The sequence below is a fragment of the Myotis nattereri genome, assembly GCF_964212035.1.
Source record: "Myotis nattereri genome assembly, chromosome: 14".
Classification (NCBI taxonomy): Eukaryota; Metazoa; Chordata; class Mammalia; order Chiroptera; family Vespertilionidae; genus Myotis; species Myotis nattereri.
In genome coordinates, this window is record NC_138089.1 from 33,381,940 (window position 1) to 33,404,365 (window position 22,426).

Here is a 22,426-nt window from a genome sequence, read left to right on the forward strand (position 1 = left end):
TCAAAATACAGGTACCACTTCTTCGCCTGCAGAGCGGGGAGGGAATGGGACCAAGAGTGGGAATAATGGCTATCCCTCTAGGAAAAAATGTTTAGCAATGTTATAACCATTTTACTTTATTCTTTTTTTCTAGAATCTTTCCCATTACCTTTTATTTCTTGAGAATTCTATGCTCAATAACTAGTTAGTTTTAAGCCTTCCCTATGAGTAGTTCATGATTTCAGAGTTGTTCTTTGATAATTGTGTTTTTGTTAATATTATATCTTACCTCAACTGCCTGATTGGTTGATCTAGGAAGGTTAGAGGTGAAAGATCCAAGTCTTGTTTTATATCCATTTCTTGTTTAGTGCTAAGAATTTTTTTTTTTAAATCTGGAATACAAAAGTAGATAGGAGTTTAGACCAAATTCTGAGCTTCTTCGGATTTTATCCAACTCTAAAATTCAAAAAGATCTTTGGAAGCCAGAAGTAAATATGTTCAATTTAGAAAAGAACTTACAAGTCATTATTCCAACATGCCACAGTGGCTCAGTGATTGAGCATTGACCTATGAACCAGGAGGTCATGGTTCAATTCCTGGTCAGGGCATATGCCCGGGTTGCAGGCTCATTCTCCAGTAGGGGGTGTGGAGGAGGTATCCCATCAACGATTTGCTCTCATTATTGATGTTTTTTCTCTCTCCCTCTCCCTTCCTCTCTGAAATCAATTAAATATATATTTGTGTGTGTATATATATGTATATTCATCTATATGTATAAAAGCCTAAGCAACCTTACAACAGGTCGAGGAAATGAGCAGTCGAGCGGTCACTATGATGTACACTGACCATCAGGGGGCAGATGCTCAATGCAGGAACTGCCCCCTGGTGGTCAGTGTGCTCCTACAGCCAACCTCCCTGGGCCAGCCAACTTCCCACAGTCGCTCCCCACATTGGTACTGGGCAAGACAGCCCTGATTGGCCCGACCTCCGGCCAGGCCGAGGGACCCCACCCATGCACAAATTCGTGCATTGGGCCTCTAGTATATATATAAATGCCATGCTTTGTAATGAACCTGCCTATTCCTGAGCTTCCAGTCTTGGAGTTGCTATTTGATAGGGAATACCCTTCTATCCCTTAAGGCTGCCTCAGTTTCACTAGCCTGTCCAGTTGGATGCTGTTTTTACTTACACAGGTCTTGAAAGCACCTTAATACTCAGACACCTTAGGATATTTAATACCTCATGATCTAAGTAATGAGCCAGGACTGAAAAGATTTGTTCTAAATGACAATTATTATAAAGTAATAATGTGTTTTAACTGAGCTTATTAGAGGTCTAAAGCAACATTAACAATTTAAACAAAACATAAAACTTCTTTCTTTCTTGTACAGGTATTGGATATTTTCTCTGCCAAATTAATGGTAAAAGAAGTTTACTTTCTTGTCAGACCATTTATTTGAGTAGAAAAGATATAGTTGTCTTAATATCCCCTGAGTGATATAGAAATGCATTTTCCTTCCTAAGTAGGTTTTTTTAGAAATGTTTTTCCCTCAGTGGCCATTCTATATATAATTACTAGGTATTTGTTAAGTGACTTCTTATTGCTGTGTCTCTCTCTGTCTGTCTGTCTCTCTCTCTCTCTCTCTCTCTCTCTCTCTCTCTCTCTCTCTCTATATATATATATATATATATATATATATATATATGTATATGTATATATGTATATATATATTTATTATATCTCCCAGTTATAAATAGTGTATATTTCCAGCATTTTTTTGTGTTGGAACATGGTCTTCAAAATTAAATCCAAGTTTGAATTTTGGTTCCATTTCTTACCAACTTTGATAAAGATAAGCAAGTTACTTCACCACTGAACTTTATTTTCCTAATATGTGATATTCACTGTTGGATGGGGTTGTTGGGAAGATTAAATTGAAAGAACTCGTTTCATAGCCCTGACTGGTGTTCTCAGTGGTTAGAGTGTCGGCCCACACACTGAAGGGTCGCGGGTTTGATTCCCAGTAAAGGGCAAGTACCTGGGTTGCAGATTCGATCCCCAGCCCTGGTTGGACACGTTCAGGAGGCAACCAATTAAGGTGTCTCTCTCGTATTAATCTTTCTCTCTTTCTCTCTCTCTCCTCCCTCTTTACCCCCCTCCCTCCCTTCCACTCTCTAAAAAAATCAATGGGGAAAATATCTTCAGGTGAGGATTAACAAAAAAGAAAGAAAGAAGTGTTTCAGTGAACAATAGCTGTTGTTCTGATGGCGTTAAATTATAGTCCTAGTCTAATCTTCTCTTGTACCAAAAACAAGAATTGATACTAAGTGAACTATTATCATGTAAGGCTATAGGACTATGTAAACATGCTCAGGAGTTAGTGTACGTTTGGGATACAACAGCATAGATTTTGTCCTCCATGTGTATGTTGGAATAATTTGGGAATTCAGTTCTCTCACTTTGATTCTAACAGTTACTACTTTTCCCCTGTCCCTCTGATTCCTCCTTTATCTTTCTTCATCTTTGTACACTACAGGAAAGAGAAATCAGAAGATGTTTTGGAACTACAGTAGGCAGCTTAAGGGTTCCTGAATCATAAGTGAGTGGATTAGCCTTTGAGACAATGACAGGAGTCAGCAGGTGGAGATTCAAATAGTCAAGAACAACAACAACACTGAAAACTAGGTATTACATTTGGGGTTAAATATTCAATAGTTATTTTATTGTGTGTTCACGAAAGTAGCACACTCTCCCTACCTGCCCTCCACCCCCCTTACCACCCCCCCTCCCCGCCAGAAAGAGAAGCTAACAGCAGTTATTCATATAAGAAAGCAATTTGAAAGGTATTGCATAGGGTCTATCCTACTACAATGGAAAGGCTTCTTGTCTCTTGGTCACTGATGTGTCCCCAATGAATGAATTTAGTTCCATCTGTTTTTATCATTTTTAGTATGGATACTGACTTAGTTGAGCTGAAAAATAATTTAATGAGCCTCGTTATGTGTCAGTAATTGTGCTAAGTAGAGATAAATAGAACACTTTTGACATAAATGTCCAAACCTGTAGAGAATTTTTATGAGTTTATTTGAGCCAATCTGAGAATAATTACCGGGAAGCAAAATCTCAACGGATTGAAAATATGCTCCAGAGAAGAAAGTTTTGCTGCTTGTTTTATACATTAGAATAGAAGGAGGAGACTCACAGAGGGTTACATGAAATCATTGGTAGTATATTAAGGGGACAGGAGAAAGCAAAATGGGGAAATATCTGGGATTGGATAAAATCTTAAAATAGAGAAACATATTTTACATTGCTAGGTACAGAGTAATTAACTTTCATAGGACATAGAGATGGTTTTTGGGAACAAGATAACGAGAGCCCTGGCCGGTTTTGCTTAGTGGCTAGAGCATCAGCCTGCAGAAAGAAGGGTTCAGGGTTCAATTCTGGTCAGGGGCACATGCCCAGGTTGTAGGCCTGATCCCCAGTAGGGGGCGTGCAGGAGACAGCGGATCAATGATTCTCTCTCATCATTGATGTTTCTATCTCTCCCTCTCCCTTCCTCTCTGAAATCAATAAAAACATATATTTTTAAAAAGATAATGAGGGAATTCTGTATTCTTTTGCTCTGGTGCCAGGCAGTTGTGCCTTGAAAGGTCTAGAAAAGATTACTCTGACATTTCAAAGGTATATTATCTTAGATGCAAAAAAGGTAGACAGTCTCACTTAAGGTAAAGATTGCCCTTTGTCAATGAAGCTATAGGCCCTAGGACAGGGGTGGGCAAACTTTTTGACTCGAGGGCCACAATAGGTTCTTAAACTGGACCGGAGGGCCGGAACAAAAGCATGGATGGAGTGTTTGTGTGAACTAATATAAATTCAAAGTAAACATCATTACATAAAAGGGTACGATCTTTTATTTTTGTTAGTTTTATTCATTTCAAACAGGCTGGACCCGGCCCGCGGGCCGTAGTTTGCCCACGGCTGCCCTAGAATGTGACTACCCACCATGACCCGCTTTCAGTTAGGAATTTTTACATTCAGACTATCCTATGCGGTTATTTTCGGTCTCAGTTTTGTAAGTCCCGCCATGCAGGCTTCCTATGAGCTTGTCGGGTTTAGTATCCAATACATCAAGCATGTTAAACTTGAGGCTAGTGGGCCGCAGGCCTTGCTGGCTGCGAGTTTGACATGCTTGCACTACAGTTTATGCCTCCAAAGAACTTAATAACCTGGTATAGACTGGACAGACTACAGTCTATGGGCCAAATCTGGCCTACATAATGTTTTAATGGAATACAGTCATGCTCATTCATTTATGTCTTGTTTATTTTATTTTTTTATATTTTTATTGATTTCAGAAAGGGAGATAGAGATAGAAACATCAATGATGAGAATCATTGATCGGCCGCCTCCTGCACGCCCCCTACTGGGGATCAAGCCTGCAACTGGAGCATGTGGTTTTGACCGGAATTGAACCCGGAATTCTCCAGGCCGACGCTCTATCCACTGAGTCAAACCAGCTAGGGCCACTTATGTCTTGTTTAGAGCTGCTTTCTTGGTACAGTGGCAGAGTTAAGTAATTGGGACAGAGACTGTAAAACCTACAAAGCCTAAAATATTTACTGTCTGACCCTTTACACAAAAAGTTTGCCAATCCCTGGCCTAGTAAGGTAACCCCTTGGTCTTGTTGACCACACTTTGTCAATTACCCTATTTGCCTATTCTAGGTAACTAGAATAGTTTTGTGCCCCTTTTTTTATTATGAAAAAAGGGAATCGAACCTTGTCCGGAATCGAACCTGGGACTCTTGAGTCCACAGGCCGACGCTCTATCTACTGAGCCAAACCGGCTAGGGCTAGGATTATCTTAATGGTACTTCCTAGCTATGGACAAAAAAAAAAAAAAAAACAGCTAAATTTGGTCTTCCTCTAGACACACAAAATTGTGGTACAAAATGAAAAGGAATCACCCATTTAAAATCTGCACATATTTGTGTGTGTAGGAATGAAATTCTCTTTTCTCACTGACTACTATAATCATATTGAAATAGGTGGCTTTTAAGAGGCAGTCTTACCTTTAATATCTGTTTTGGTTTTGTATTGGTTTGAGAGAGAGAAACGTCAATTTGTTGTTCCACTTATTCATGCATTGAGTGGTTGATTTTTTTTTCTCACCTGTGGACATGTTCATTGATTTGAGAGAAAGGGGACGGGAGAGGTAGAGAGAGAAAGGGAGAAACAAAAATTGATGGAACAAGAAACATCGATCAGTTGCCTCCCTAAGCACCCCAACCAGAGAACAAATCCCACAACCTAGATATGTGCTCTTACCAGGACTCAAAACCTGCAACCTTTTGATGTATAGGACAATGTTCTAACCAACTGAGCCACCCGGCCAGGGCCATTGGTTGATTCTTGTATGTGCTCTGACCGGGATCGAACCCACAACCTGGGCACATCCGGATGACACTCTAACTACTGAATTACCCAGCCATGGCCTCAAATTTTTTAAAGAGGTTCAGGATTTGCCATTTTAAAACTCTAGTATTAAATTACAAGTTTGATAGAGTAAGCTTTATTTTTAATGCCCTTTGAAAAATAAGAATCAAGAGCACAAGAGAAACACCAATCTAAAAATAACAACAACAAAAACTGGCCCTGTTTTGGCAATCATAATTCTATTTAAGTCAAATGAAATATAGTAAGATCTCAGCACAATGAAGTAAAAAATCATGGAGTGAATAAAAGCAGTGTTTCAAAGTCCACAGGAAACATAAATTCCCACCTGTTCAAAGGGATTTACTCTATGAGATTAGCTAACTCTGTTAAATATGCAGTATCTGCACATTTACCTAAACCTATTGGTATTTGTGTTTCTCTCAATGCAGTTGTTGTTGTAAGAAGGTCCAAACCTGTAGTGAATTTTTAAAAATATATTTTTATTAATTTCAGAAAGGAAGGGAGACGGGGAGAGAGATAGAAACATCAGTGATGAGAATCATTAATCGGCTGCCTCCTGCATGCCCCCTAGTGGGGATTGAGCCCGCAACCCGGGCATGTACCCTTGACTGAAATCGAACCTGGGACCCTTCAGTCCGCAGGCCAATGCTTTATCCACTGAACCAAACCAGCTAGGGCCCTGTAGAAAATTGTTATGAGTGTATTTGAACCAAACCAAGGACACATCAGGAAACACTATTTTAAATGCACCTGGGGACTACGGCTTTGCAGTTCTGTTTATACATTTGGAATCAAGGTGGGAATTTATGAAAGACTACATAAAGGTGTGGGATAAAGCAAAACTGGGGGTAAGGGAGTGGAATCTGTATGATTGGGTTATAGGATGGTTGACAAGATTATGTGCTGCCTTGAAGATGGTTACACTTTGGAGACCTGAAAAGAGGGTTACTCTGGCATTGCAAAGGTGTGTTAGCCTAGGTACACAAGAACAAACCCCACAACCCCACAGGGCTTTTTTATACCTACCAAGATCTGCAGTTAGGAATTTATGATCAAATCACCTTGTGAGGTTAGTTGCAGTCAGATTTATTGGAGAACCCTTTTTTTATCCACAGAATCTAATTATAATTACATTAACTTTCTGGAGGACTCAAATAATATTTAGGTTGTATCCAAACTTTACTGCTAAAGAAGGCCTCTAGCTTCTGTTTCCTTGGTTGCTTCCAATTTTCAGTTTCTTCTTAAAATATTACTACTGATTAGTCATCAGTAGACTGCTTACTTAGTTATGATATTAAATTTACAACTCTTCAGGTGAACTGGCAAGTAATCATCTCTCAAATTCAACTGTTACCTTAGCATTTTCCATAATTCATATTTGTTTTATGATTGACTTTTAAAGGAATCTTTTGCCTCTAACTCCAAAGATAGGTGATTCCCTAGGCTGCTTCTTTGCACATTAACCAGGAATTTTAAGAGAATAAAGGAACATTAATACCTCCTAGCATCATTTTTAAGCTCTATTTATTTTTTGATAAGATGAACACATTACATATTTGTTCCTAGGGTTGTGGTATCGTCTGTGTACTTACATATCATTCAGTAAATACAAACACCTGCCATGTACCAAGCACTATTCTAGGTACTAGCAATGGAACAGTGAACATTCATCCTTTGAATACTAGGAGGTTTACCAGTTAGCACTTAATTTGTCTCATTTGATTACCTAGGACAGTGATGGCGAACCTATGACATGCAGGTCAGAGGTGACACGTGAACTCATTTTTTGGGTTGATTTTTATTTGTTAAATGGCATTTAAATATATAAAATAAATATGAAAAATATAAGTCTTTGTTTTACTATGGTTGCAAATATGTGACACGGCACCAGAGTTAAGTTAGGGTTTTTCAAAATGCTGACACGCCGAGGTCAAAAGGTTCGCCATCACTGACCTAGGAGTTAATTCAGCAGAATCACAGAATATCATACAAGCTCATATTATACATATATCAACCTTCTTGTGTACAGATTTAAAAAATCTGTAAGTCTGAGATACAAAGTAATTTCTTTAAGGCCACATAGCCAGTTAGTAGTGTTGAGGTGGAAAGATCATCCTCTACCCTTCAAGATTCTTCTGACTGGTCTAATCAAATTGACATGAGACAGTTTGGCAGGAGAAAAACAAGTTAAAGTTTACTAACATGTTGACATAAGAAACATCTAAACTTGTAGAGAATTTATTTTGTTATATTGATTTCGGAGGGGACGGGAGACGGACAGAGAGATAGAAACATCAGTGATGAAGGAGAATCATTGATTGGCTGCTTCCTGCACACTCCACATTGGGGATTGAGCCTGCAACACAGGCATGTGCCCTTGACTGGAATCAAACTTGGGACCCTTCAGTCTGCAGGCCGATGCTCTATCCACTGAGCCAAACGGGCTAGGGCGTAGAGAATTTTTATAGGAGTTTATTTGAGCCAAAACTGACAACAGTTGCTGGAAAGCAAGATCTCAAGTGCTTTAAAGAATAAAAGTTTTGCTATTTCTTTTATGCATTTGAAATTAAGGAAGGAACCTAAGGTCTTACTATCTCCGTGATAGTTCTTGCAGCCCTTATTGGGTTATGGTCATATCGCCACATACTCTATCTCAGTCACACTTTAAGAGGGATCTGAAAGTGTGATCATATTAGAAGGAGAGGTCTGAAGAGAGGCATTTCAAAGGTATGTTAACCTAAATCCGTAGTCGACAAACTGCGGCTCGCAAGCCACATGCGGCTCTTTGGCCCCTTGAGTGTGGCTCTTCCACGTGGGTGCGGGCGCGCACGTACAGTGTGATTGAAACTTCGTGGCCCGTGTGCAGGCGTCGGTATTTTGTGGAAAAACCACACTCAAGGAGCCAAAGAGCCGCATGTGGCTCGCAAGCCGCAGTTTGCTGCACTGACCTAGATGCACAGAAACAATGGACAGGGCTTGCTTGAAGCAAAGATTAACCTTTACTAAAGAAATTATATGCCAAGGGCATGCCTACCCACCATGACCTGCCAGTTACTTTCCATAGAACACCTTTTTTCGTCTACACTATTCACATCTTTACTGCCAACATTTTATTTCTAGGTCTTCAATCTAGATTACTCTTATGGCTTTTGTTAATATGTAAGGAAATACAGAATAACGATTAAGAACATGAACTTTAGAGTCAGAGTAATCCTAGGTTTCGACTCTTAACTCTATCACTTAAAATAGTTTGGATTTAACTTCAGTTTTATTAACTCCAGTTTTCTCATCTGCAAAATAGTAGTATTACCACTTAATTCATAGAGTGATTGTGAGGTTTAAATTTATGGCCCAGTACTTGGTATGTAATAAGCCCACAACAGAAGATTGTATCTACTATTAACTAGTCTCTATCTTCCACATCATTCTCCTATTCTGGTTATAATACGATTTTTTTACACAAAATTTTAGCACTCATGATAAAAATCCTTCAGTAGCTCTTCATTGCCATGAGACTAATATCCAAATTATTTAACATGGCATTTTTAATGGTCTTTCATTTAAATGGAAATGGATCCTGTTTTTCTCTTTGGCTTTCTCTCTTGCCACTCAACTGCCTATTTAAGCCCCGGCTACAATAAATTAACAGTCTCTCAAAAGCACCTCCAGGCTCCTGAACATCCTGTACCCTCTGGAACATCTTTTATTATAGCTAGATAATTTTTAGTAATTGTTCAAAATTCAGCTTGCATGTTATCTTCTTTGGGAACTCTTCAGTGACTACTTTTGTTTGACTCTGGGTTTCCAACATAGCACTCCTTATATTCTAATTCAGCTGCCTGTTCCCTTGTGCATTATAAATTTCCCCTAATGTATTATCTTTAAAATTAAAGAAAGTAAAGTACTGTTGAGGTTGATTATTGTATGTTCGTCTACATTGAAGCATTAAAGGTTTGCAAGGCAGTGAGTTTTTTTAGTACTCTGCACAAGGTGAGCTTACTCCTTCTTCCAAATACTGCACTCATGTTAGCAAAAGGGAACATGTATATAAGTATCATTATTTAGGATGTATAGGTCCAACAAAGCATTGAGTACTGTCATTGGTACAAAAGGCTAAAGAATTTTAGTTTAATAGAGTACTTTTTAAAAAGTAATTCCTATATCTGTCTTTCTCATTTAATTATCTTCATTACCATTTTAAATATCGACACAGTGGGCATATGCCATTGGTCCAACAGACTCCAAATTCATGGGAAGAGGTGCAGTCCAAAGAGGATCAAAGTAGAGCCCAGGGCATTACCATTTCCATGAAGTGATTTTGTGGAAATTATCTGAATTATCTGCATGCATTTTGCTCATTACTAAGTGAGAAGAATATGAGCTCTGATCTGAGACAGTCCTGGTTTCAAACCCTTGCTAATAATGACTACTACTTCTAATCGATAAATTATGTAGCAGTGAACCCTCAATCCAGTCTGACACATTATAGGTACTTGATAAATTTAAATTTCCTTTTATGTTTTTCAAATGTTTGCTAACAAATATTATATGGCCATCTGATTAAATCTTGTTCACCCACCCAACCTTAGATTAAAGCCCATCCTCCTGTGAAAGTCCTTCTAACTCATCTCTCTCTACTATAGAGTTAATTAAAAAAAATTTAAACACTTACTCTCTAATTGATCTGACTTCCTGCTAGGATGTTAACTCTGAGCACCTGGGCACTGTCTTAAAGTTATCTGTCTTCCCTTAACATTTTGCAGAATGATGAGAATATAAGAGAAACTCAGTACACATTTGTTGCTTAATTGATTTTTTCAGTGTGCTGCTGTGCTCCCTCGCCTTACAGCTAGTATGTTTATGGGAATGACCTACAATTTTAATAGCCTAAGCCCATATTTATAAAGGAAAATTTGTTGAAGAAAATCATACTGATCATTGTATAGGTAAATAGAACTTAGTGTTTGGGTTTATCAGTTTTGTTGGCCCTTTTTACTAGGATAACTAGGACAGCATTTGCCAACCTTTCGGACCTCATGGGCCACCAGTGGTCCGCGGCTCACCGGTTGGCGACGGCTGAACTAGGAAATAACTATATGGTTTGGATCCCAACAAGAAATTTGGTTTTATGACTTTCTTTGACATTGAGCCAATTTGGCTCTTTGCCATGTATTGTTTATTTTGGGTCAGTTTTCTAGGATACTGTAATTCATGCTTGCAAATTTGAATGTGTCTTACAGGAGGATTTGTTGGTATTGAGGAAAACCGTGAAATCCTTTTTGGCTGTTTGCCAACAGTGCCTATCTAATGTTAATACTCCAGTAAAGGAACAGGTAAGAAATTATTAAAAGCTCCCAATAAAAGTAACTCAAATGCATTACAGAACATGTAAGAAGATGTAATTTTTTATTGTACTTCTTAGCATGCTTGTTTTTCCCTAACATTAATGAGACCTAGAACAAGACTATAGATGTCTAATATTTTAGTTACAAAACAATCTAACAAACCTGTTACATGTCTTTTTTACCTTGACAAGTATGCTGACCTAGAAGGCTGGGTGCAAATTAGAATTATTGACTCCTAATAATTCTATGCCAGAACATGGAGGGCTGGCCTATGAGCCTCCCTTTTCTCACCTCACCTTCAGCTCTTTCCCACACTAGGCAGAACTTCTCATACATGCATGTGAACACTTAGCTCACATGTCCAAACTTTATCAGCATCACCCCCTCAAACAGCTGCTCCTTGACCACCCTGGGACCTAGGAGTATGTGCTTTGGGGATGCAGTGAGCCTGCAGAAGAATCCTGTCCAGCCTCTGGTAGCAGAATCAGATTTGTTAAGGCAATGAATCCGAGTCACCCTAGCCGGTTTGGTTCAGTGGATAGAGCATCGGCCTGTGGACTGAAGGATCCTGGGTTTGATTCTGGTCAAGGGCAGGTACCTCAGTTGCAGGCTCCTCCCTGGCCTGGACCCTGGTTGGGGCGCATGCAGGAGGCAACCAATTGATGTGTTTCTCTCACATCAGTATTTCTCTCTGTCTTTTCCTCTCTCTTCTACTCTCTCTAAAAATCAATGGAGCCCTGACTAGTTTGGCTCAGTGGATGGAGCGTCGGCCTGCCGACTGAAAGGTCCCAGGTTCGATTCTGGTCAAGGGCATGTACCTTTGTTGCGGGCACATCCCCAGTAGGCGGTGTGCAGGAGGCAGCTGATTGATGTTTCTCTCTCATTGATGCTTCTAACTCTCTATCCCTCTCCCTCCCTCTCTGTAAAAAATCAATAAAATATATTTTTTAAAATAAATAAATAAATAAATAAAAATCAATGGAAAAATATCCTTGGGTGAGGATTTAAAAAAAGAAATTCCTGAGTCCTTGTACCTGGAAGGTGGTATAGAAGTAGAGATGCAAGTAGGCATATACAATTGGTACAACATACTACTCATTATTGGGAAGGGGTGCAGTCCAAAGAGGGTCAAAGTAGAGCCCAAGACAATACCATTTCCATGGAGTGATTTTGTCAGCTATCTTACTGTTTTTCTATTACGAAGTACTTTAATATGAAACAGAACGTACATTTTCCATGCTGTTTTTATTATGATGTTGGGCTAGAAATAAAGTCTAATTAGTCTAGTTAAAGTGTACAGTAGTACTTATATTTTGCTATATCTTTTACAAATAGGTTATCATGGGTTTTCTTTATTGAGTAATCAGCATCTAACTTAAAATAGGAACAGAGATGATCTACCCTAAACCTTGTTCTCGAAATCTCTGATTGCCACCAATGCTGTCTAAAATTACCTAGCTCTGGACATTTAAACCAAAAAATTCAGTGTTTTTTGTGTCATCATTATTTGGTGATATCCGAAACTAAAAACCGGCCTTGGCTAAAAAACAAAAGGTCTGGATTCTTTTTATGCTCCTCTTTTCAAGTGGCTTTTTCTAAATAGGCTTATATATTTCATGGTTGTGTAATCAGAGCATGAATTGCCATGAGTCTTGCTGGAGGTTTTATAGCAAAGTATATGGCAATCACCAAATACATGCCAAAGTTGTATTTTCCCATAGAAATGAATTTTGGAGGGGGGTGAATAGATTGTTTTGAAATATCAGAGCCCTCAGTTACCAACAAAACCTTTCAATTACAATAAACTAATGACAGTTTTATTTCATACCACCCATTAAATAGGACAAAGTTGGCAACATAACTATAATAATTTCTCCTTGGGGAAATGCATTGAAAGTTCTCTTAAATCAGTGTTGGAGAACCTTTTTTTCTGCCAAGGGCCATTTGGATATTTATAACATCATTGGCCATACAAAATTATCAACTTAAAATTAGCCTGTAATATTTGGTAAAACATTTAATTAACTCACCCCTAATACCTTGCCAGGACCAGACCAAATGATTTCCTGGGCCTTGTATGGCCTACAGGCTGGATGTTCCAACCCCTGCCTTAAATGATTAAATTTATTGGGAAACTTTAGATACTGGTTTTTATGTAAATGGTCTTGAATTTCATTTTATGTAATGTTAGAGATTTTTTTTACATTAGATTTTGTTTTTTAAATCCTCACCTGAGGATATTTTTTCCATTGCTTTTCAGAGAGTAAAAGGAAGGGAGGGAGGGGAAGAGAGATAGAGAGAGGAAGAGAAACATCAATGTGAGAGAGACACATCGACTGGTTGCCTCTGGCATGCATCCCAATGCGGGGTTGCGGGGGAGGCAGTGAAGGGGAAGGCAAAACCCACAACCAAGGTATGTGCCTTTGTCCGGGGAATCAAACCCATGACCCTTCTGTGCACAAGCTGATGCTCTAACCACTTAGCAATACCACCAGGGCTACATTAGATTTTTAAAAGAACATGTATGCATACTCCGTGGACATGGACAGTAATTTGGTAAAGTTCAGGAAAGGGTAGGCAGGGGAGGGTGGAGGTAGGCAAGGATGTGGGGGACTCCTGCAATAATGCCAACATTAAAAAAAAATTTTTTAATTAAAAAATGTGAGGGGGGAAAAAAGAATCCAAAATAGTAGCTTATAGGTTTATAGTACTGCATTGTAATTTATGAAATTATACTTGGTCTTAAGATTTATACTTATTATTTGATTAAGCAGTGTATGATTGATTTCTAACCACTGTCATAATTTATTGTATCAATTTTGTATTTCCAGAGTTGAGTTCAACTCATTGTATCTTTACAGTCAAGTCAAAAATCTCTTAATCAGTATTTGAGTTAATAAAATCAAATAAAACAAATAGATTATATTTGGGGAAGGAGGAGTCTTAAATATGACTAGTGTTTAGTTTTATTAAGTTTAGAAACTTAAAACTAAGTAGTTGGAATTTAAATACCCAAAGTTTCTATTGTAATACTATTATTGAACTATACTTAATTTAGTATATTTTTATTAACATTGATTTGTCATTGTAGCAATATTTTACTAATGAATTTCCTTTGCATTCCAGGCTTTCATGTTACTCTGTGATCTTTTGATGATTTTTAGCCACCAATTAATGACAGGTGGCAGAGAAGGCCTTCAGCCTTTGGTGTTTAATCCAGATACTGGACTTCAGTCTGAACTCCTCAGTTTTGTGATGGATCACGTTTTCATTGACCAAGATGAGGAAAACCAGAGCATGGGTATTTGTAGCTATCATCTTGTCACTATTGATCTTGTTTTACCAGCCCCAAAAGATACGAGAAAAATATTCAAATTTTTAAAATATTAGAATTTCTCCTTTTTTAAAAAAATAATACATTTGTGTAATTCAGAAACCAAAATTAATAAAAATGCACAGTGAAGTCTCCTTCCTTTGCTCTAATGAATAATTCTATACATTTTCACTTCACACGTGCAAAATGTATATGTGGGATAGATTTTGTTTCACGGTTTTTCTGAAGGGGAAAACATCAGAGTTCCTTTCTCATATAGTACTGAAGTTAACAAAGTATATTAAGTGTTGAAAGACTTATCAAACCTCACCAGTCAAAACTGTGCTGAGCCTGCAGAATGATAATTAGCAAAATTAGATGGAATGTAAACAATCGTAAATAAATTATATAGGTTATTTGTGAAAAAGATAATTTAAGTTCTCTAAAATAAGATCTATGGCACATCTGATCCACAGATCTATTTTGGTGCTATTAGAATGTTCTTTATATAACAAAACATTTTAGAATATACTAGACTGTGAAACAGAGTGTCTTTATTTAGAGTCCACATTAATCTCAAAAGATAAAATTTACCTGCTACTTGTTTTAAGCAAAAAGATTTCCAACTTCTCCAAGCATTGATGCTTCACAGCTGGACCAATTAGTAGAAAGAGAAAGAAATTGAAGAGAATTTTGGGGGGTTATTTTGGGGGTTTTTTGTTTTATTTATGAATCTAAAGATGGGAAGAACGAACATTGTCTCCAAATAAAGGCAGGTTAAGATATGAGAGGATCAGTACAGAGCCTGAAACAAAAAAAATGTGGTAAATGTTATCATCTCAGCCTTGTAGAGAAAGTTTCCCTAGGATTAGAAATAGACTAGTCAATAGGTCCTGAGTAAGTAAATAAATAAACAAATAAATAAGAAATACTACTTGTTTTAAAAGCATTTGATAGGGCTTTTTTTTAATGTATATGTGTTTAATATGGTTTGCAAAATAAATTTTATTTCTCAGCTGATACTGTAGACCATGTTTAGGACAAGCATTGAAAATTAACTCCCCCATATATTGCCATTATTCCCCCATGTATTTTTCTAAAGGAAAACCTTTTTCCTGCGACTTAAAAATTTCTTTTCTGTGGAAATATATTAGCAAATAAGTAATATTGAAATAAGACCACACTTTAAAATAAACAGACAATAGTATTATGATGAAAATATCAGAAAAAATCATCTTTTTACATGTGGTTTTCTTATTTTAGTCTTTGCTCTGACAGTCTCCTAGAAAATAGGAACCTTAGTACCTAGCAAATATTTGATAATCATCTAACTAAATATAGCACCCTCAAATAATTAGTATAACATTATTTCATCCCATCTAAAACTGAATTATACCTTTTTGTAAAGGTATAAGCTGGTTTTTTATTATATAGAGTTTCTACATTGTTTTATCTTGGATAAAGTTCATAATTTATTTTCTGTGGTTAGAGGGTGATGAAGAAGATGAAGCAAATAAAATTGAGGCCTTACATAAAAGAAGGAATCTACTTGCTGCCTTCAGCAAACTTATCATTTATGATATTGTTGACATGCATGCAGCTGCAGACATCTTTAAACACTACATGAAGGTATATTTTTATATTCTTTTTTCTCTTTTCATCTAATTGGCAGAGAAATTTGTAATTAAAATGAAAGAAAGGATGGTAACAGAAGCCAAAATTCACAGCTTTTATGTATATTCTAGAGGCCCGGTGCACGAAATTCATGCACAAGGGAGAAGTGTGTGTCCCTCAGCCCGGCCTGCACCCCCTCCAATCTGGGACCCCTCGAGGGATGTCCGACTGCCCGTTTAGGCCCGATCCCGGTGGAATTGGCCTAAACGGGCAGTCGGACATCCCTCTCACAATCCAGGACTGCTGGCTCCCAACCGCTCGCCTGCCTGCCAGCCTGATTGCCCCTAACCGCTTCTGCCTGCCAGCCTGGTCACCCCCAACTGCCCTCCCCTGCAGGCTGGTCCCGCACAACTGCCCTCCCCTGCAGGCCTGATTCCCCCCCCCCCCCGCCCTCCCTTTCAGGCCTTGTCCCTCCCAACTGCCCTCCCCTGCAGGTCTGATCACCCCCAACTGCCCTCCCTTTCAGGCCTGATCCCTCCCAACTGCCCTCCCCTGCCGGCCATCTTGTGTCCACATGGGGGCGGCCATCTTGTGTGTTGGAGTGATGGTCAATTTGCATATTACCTGTTTATTATATAGGATATGTGATGATTTCTTATATGTTTAAAGTTTCTGTCTCTTATATAAGTATAAATTTTATATCATCCAATTCCGTAAAGTAGGAGTTATTCACATTTATATGAAAGAATGTGTTTTTATTTTCATGAGGCCATATATTCTTTTTTTATTTTTAAATAAGGAAAAGTTTATTTAGAAAGCCACAGAAGTAGAAGTGAGCTGTAGAAAAAATGGGCTCAGGAAACAAGTTACAGAGGCAAAAGAAGGGCACTTAGAGGTTAGGAGAAAAAGAGAAGCAAGGAAAACACACCTGGAGGATGGGAGTGGGAAATGGTGCAGGCATGCTCCATAGAGAGCCGCCAAGGCCATGTATTCTCTTTTATTATTTTTATTTATTACTAGAGGCCCGGTGCCTGGCCTGCGCCCTTACGCAGTCTGGGAGCCCTTGGGGGATGTCTGACTGCTGTGGAGGAGGGAGAGGCTCCCGCCACTGCAGCTGTGCTTACCAGCCATGAGCCTGGCTTCTGGCTGAGCAGCGCTCACCCTGTTCGAGCGCACTGACCACCAGGGGGCAGCTCCTATGTTGAGCGTCTGCCCCCTCGTGGTTAGTGCACATCATAGCAACTGGTCCTTCCGCCATTCAGTCGATTTACATATTAGCCTTTTATTATATAGGACTAGAGCAGGGGTGGGCAACCTTTTTGTGAGTGCATGCCAAAACCAGCAAAATCTCTGACTCAAAATTCTTCTGCATGCCAACCCTAATTTTTTGAGAACATGTTACACCTACTTGATATCTCTTAAGGTGTACATATGTGAAGAACCTTGAAGAAATAATAAAATTCATTTGAGCAACAAAAACACAGTATATGATGATGAAAAATACATTTATTTTTTAATGTATACATGTACACTGATAGTCCGACAGAAAACTTTATGACTCCGTTTGATGTTATCAGTGGCACTTTTGCTGCTGCATCACTGATGACCGAGATTTTATTTACATCAAGTTTATATTTCATGACCTTCAGAGATATGCATGAGCTACTACTTTCATCTGTCAGGCTACTCCTATTTTGAGACAAAAAATTCATCACTGAGAGCAAAGATTCACAAGCGAATGTGGATGAAACCAAAACACTAGTCAGATCTAGGAAGGCAGGGAGAGTTAAGGCAGAGGCATAGAAATTGCTCTTCCCCTCTCTCGTTAATCCATGTCTATGGTCTTTAAGATAACTTGTTATGTAAAATTATTTATTTATCTAAGATGCACCTACACTGAATTTATGTGAAAAATAAAAAGTCAATATGAAGAAAAAAATTGTAAGTGGAAGATTATAAGAGAGGGTTTTGCGTGCCAGCAGAAGTTACTGGCGTGCCATGTTTGGCACGCATGCCAGGGGTTGCCCACCCCTGGACTAGAGGCTCGATGCACGAATTCATGCATAGGTGGGGTCCCTCGGCCTGGCTGGCAATTGGGGCCAGCCAGCCACAGGGAGGGACCGTGGGAGGTTGGCTGGCCATGGGAGGTTGGCTGTAGGAGCACACTGACCACCAGCGAGCAGCTTGTGCGTTAAGCGTCTGCCCCCGATGGTGCATGTGTGTCATAGTGACTGGTCATTCAGTCTTTTGGTTGCTTAGGCTTTTATATGTATAGATTGTATTTATTTTTAGGGGGGTAGAGAGAGAGGGAAAAACATTGATCTGTTGTTCCACTTAGTCATGTATTCATTGGTTGATCCTTGTATGTGCTCTGATCGGGGATCAGACCCCAAAGCTTGGTATATTGGGACGATGCTCTTCTAACCAACTTTGCTACCCAGCCAGGAGGGTGGCTTTGTATTCTCTTGTCCAACATGGCAGAAAGCTTATGACATCTCTTCAGACATTTATATAAGTATGCCAGCTGTGTACCATGTTGCTTGCCAGAGCTAAAGTTACGAAGATTTTTTTAATCTCTGCTTTAATTCCAGTCTAAAGCTGGATAGAGTCAAGTAATTAAATAATTGCATTATACAGAAGTATATGTAGGGCATCCTTAAAACAGATACCCAACTCTTGAGAAATGTGAGCATTACCTGGTCAGTGTGCTCAGTGGTTGGTGTCAACCTATGACCAGGAGGTCATGGTTTGATTGCTGGTCAGTGCACATGTCCAAGTTGTGGGCTGGATCCCCAGTGAGGGTGTGTAGGAGACAGCTGATAATGATTCTCCCTCATCATTGATGTTTTTATCACTCGCTTCCTCTCCCTTCCTCTCTGAAATCATAAAAAGTATATTTAAAAAAAAGAGTAAAATATGAGGGTTAATGAAAACTGCTTAAAAGTGACTTCTGAACTACATCTGAGACAGTTAAGCATAAATTAGTCAAGCAAAGAAGTAGTGGGAGGACTTGTAGACTGAACTTCATGGACATCACAGAGGAATATGAATTGTTTCGGGAAAATGCAAGTAATTTGATACATAGATTGCTTATGAAAACAGAGGCAGAGATAAGATTTTTTAAAAGTGACAGAGCCCTCGCTGGGTAGCTCAGTTGGTTAGAGTGTCATCCTTCTATGCCATTGATGGCGAACCTTTTGAGCTCGGCGTGTCAGCATTTTGAAAAACCCTAACTTAACTCTGGTGCCATGTCACATATAGAAATTTTTTGATGTTTGCAGCCATAGTAAAACAAAGATTTATATTTTTGATATTTATTTTATATATTTAAATGCCATTTAACAAAGAAAAATCAACCAAAAAAATGAGTTCTCGTGTCACCTCTGACACATGTGTCATAGGTTCACCATCACTGTTCTATGCCAAGGTTGAAAGTTCAATCCCCCATCAGGGCACTACAAGAATCAACCAATGAATGCATAAGAAAGTGGAACAACAAATCAATGTTCCTCTCTCCCTTCCTCCCTCAACTACCCTTTCTCTCTCTTTTTCTCCCTCCCCTTTCCTCTCTCTCTGTAAAAACTCAATAAATTAAATTTTGAAAAAAGAAAGTGACAAGTTAGGCCCAATATGCTGTATGAGAAGTTTGGGTTTTTCCTCTAGGGAAGTAAAGAGATACTGAAGTGTTTTAATCAATTTTTCTTATGACAATTTTGGTTGGTACTTACCTTCCTGGCTGCTCTTCTTTCCAAAAGCTCCATTTTGCTCTTAATCCTCTAAAAAAGCAGTGCTCAGAAATCTTTATAACGTAGTCTGACAGGCACAGATAAGAGAGAACACCTTCTTGTGGTTGTGGGTGGCCTTATTCTTATGTCAGAAACACGGTTTTACTTTTCCAGTGATCAGAATATTGTATGCCATAGATCCATTGTGTCTTTATCCATGTTTAGGTATAATCCAGTTATAGTTATGATGTTATAACTAATTGATCATATTTTGTCAACACTGAAATGTGATGAGCACTGTGCAAGTAGCCAGTTTTGTTTTGTTTTGGGGGGTTCTTTTTTGTGCCGAAAATCAGGACCTAATCAGGTGGTCAGAGATTTTAAAAAGACATGATTTCTGCTTATATCTATAATAATAAAAGCCTAAGCGACTATCGCAACTGAACAGACAACCAAACAGGCTGCGTGGGGCGACTAGGCTGGCAGGGGGGTTAGTGAGGAGTGACCAAACGACTAAGCAGCAGGCTGCATGGGGCGACCAGGCCCGCAGGCAGGTGAGCAGTTAAGAGCCAGTGATCCCGGATTGTGAGAGGGATGTCCGACTGCTGGTTTAGGCCCGATCCCTAGGATCGGGATCCGGCAGTCGGACATCCCCCAAGGGGTCCCGGATTGGACAGGGTGCAGGCTGGGCTGAGGGGATTCCCCACCACCACCACTGCCTCTACTGTAATATTAAAAGCATAATATGCTAATTAGGCCTGACATCCTTCCAGATGACCTTCCAGACGAAGCCAGGGCTACAAGGGAAGCCCAGGTCCCAGGTGCCAGAGGGAAGCCGGTGCCGGCAGCTGGGGGAAGGAAGGCCTACTCTTGCACGAATTTCGTGCATCGGGCCTCTAGTAGATTAATAGAGAAACTAAAATGTAAACATAAAGTTAATGAATAGTTGCCTATGTTTTTGTTTGTTTTGTTTTTTGCTTGAGGTTTTGTTTTTTGGTTGCCTATTTTTTGTGTGTGTGTGCTATTTATATTTGAGACACTGTTCTAAGGCTTTTACATTATTTTTGTTGATTACAGTAACCCTATGAGGTAGAAAATCAAATCATTTACAAATAAGGAAGTTAAGGCTTGGGTTGAGTAGCTTTCCAAGATCAGACAATCATTAAAGTAGCAAAAATTGGGATTTCATTTTAGGTTTGTTTAGCTTCAAGACTTAGCTCCTTCCATAAAACTTCAGCATAATTATTGTAGTGACAGATGTACAAATTTTAAAGCAAGCATAGGATATAGAAACAGACTTATGTGAGAGGAATCAGAGAAGGTTTCCTAAACTAATGTCTAGGCAGGGTTTGGATGAATGAATATGAGCTTACCATGGTTGTTCCTTGTCAGTACTTAACAATATTGCATTGGTGTCAAGAAGTGAGTCTTTTCCAAACCTTTTAAAATCCTTACAAAATTTTGTACACCTCTGATAATTATAGGCTTTAATCTTTTTGTGAGTAATCTAATAGCTATTTGTTAATAACCCTTTGTTCTATATCCCTGGTTATGTGGCGTTTTGCCCCACTCATCTCTGTAGTCATTAAAAATCTGAATTTATTAGCAATCTGTTCGTTGAACCACTTTAGTATTTCAGTATATCTTTCTCTTTTTTTCTCCTACATTGAGATCGTTTTTAATTGCACTTAGAGGATGATTCTTATGAATTATTTTCCCTTCTTTGCGCCTCATATCATGGAAGCATACCCTCCTTTTTGAAGATTATAAAAAATTCATTTGGTAGGCTTATATACTCACTTCTTCACATAGGTTTAGGGTTTAAGTTTTAGCTTGGAAATAAAATTCAGATTTAATGGTTTCAAATAAAACTTTTCCTAATTTTTTACTAGAAGGGAAATTTTTTTACATTCTGTATCAAAAAAACTGAATTATAAAGAAATTAAATTTTTCTCAATCACTGTTGAAAATCAAATGTTTTTACTCAGTGTTTTTACTGTTTATATTATAATAATAAAATATAGACATGTTAGGGGGATAAATAAGCTAGTACACAGAGTATTAAATGAAAAGTTAAGTTTGTTACCTACTCTACCTTTCCCCCTTATTTAGGCCCACTTCCCCGAGGTAAGCAATTTTAACTGTTTTCGTTTTAGTTCTTAAGGAAGTTTCTACCAAAGTCTATTCCTCAATTTGTCACCTTTTAATAGTGTCTTTTGAGTCTATGTTAAAAGAATGAGGAATTCTGTTTACCCTATATGACTTCTCTTGGAATTATCAACTTTTTAGTTTTACTAGTAGTAGGATTTCACAATCTTAAATATCAAATGTGTATTCCTTTAACTTAAGACAAAATCTTTAAATTCTCATTGTGTTTATGATTAAGAAATTAAATACCTCTATACTCACCTATTTTTTTTCACCAACCCATTCTCTATCTTGTGAAATTTCACTAATTTTAAAACAATGATTTCTTTCTTTTCTTCACAGTATTACAATGACTATGGTGATATTATTAAGGAAACACTGAGTAAAACCAGGCAGATTGATAAAATTCAGTGTGCCAAGACCCTCATTCTCAGTTTACAGCAGGTAAGAAATTTGAAAGGAAAGAGATAAGAAGTGGAATTAATATATTGAGCACTTCCTTGCATTTCGTATGTGCTAGGTATCTTACCTCATTTAAATTGAGTCATTGTATCAGTATATTACTATGGATATTTTCTGGTACAAAGACATGTGTTACATGTCTTTTCTTTTGGAAGATAATCCAGTATTTCAAATAGATGAAATCATTAGGTGATCTACTGTTAAACCAGATGAAATGCCAAATTGGATATTTAAAAAGTAATCATTAAAAAGAAATATGTCACATATATTATTGTATAAGTAAGATTCCTAATAATTGCCTAGTAAATTAGTATAGAGATTGGGGGGAGAGGCATAGATATGTGTGTATAGATTTAGTCTATGATATGAAGGTCTCATGT

General features: G+C 38.3%; 1 protein-coding gene across 1 annotated transcript in view; it reads left to right on the plus strand.

Annotated features, from left to right (window-relative positions):
- The window catches only part of STAG1 (STAG1 cohesin complex component), a 345,726-nt gene that overhangs the window by 300,171 nt on the left and 23,129 nt on the right, over nt 1-22,426 (plus strand). Inside the window, exons 23-26 of the mRNA XM_081106167.1 lie at nt 10,680-10,772; nt 13,911-14,085; nt 15,587-15,726; nt 21,927-22,028. Of these exons, the coding sequence (XP_080962293.1) occupies nt 10,680-10,772; nt 13,911-14,085; nt 15,587-15,726; nt 21,927-22,028 (510 nt within the window). The remainder of the gene's footprint in view (nt 1-10,679; nt 10,773-13,910; nt 14,086-15,586; nt 15,727-21,926; nt 22,029-22,426) is intronic.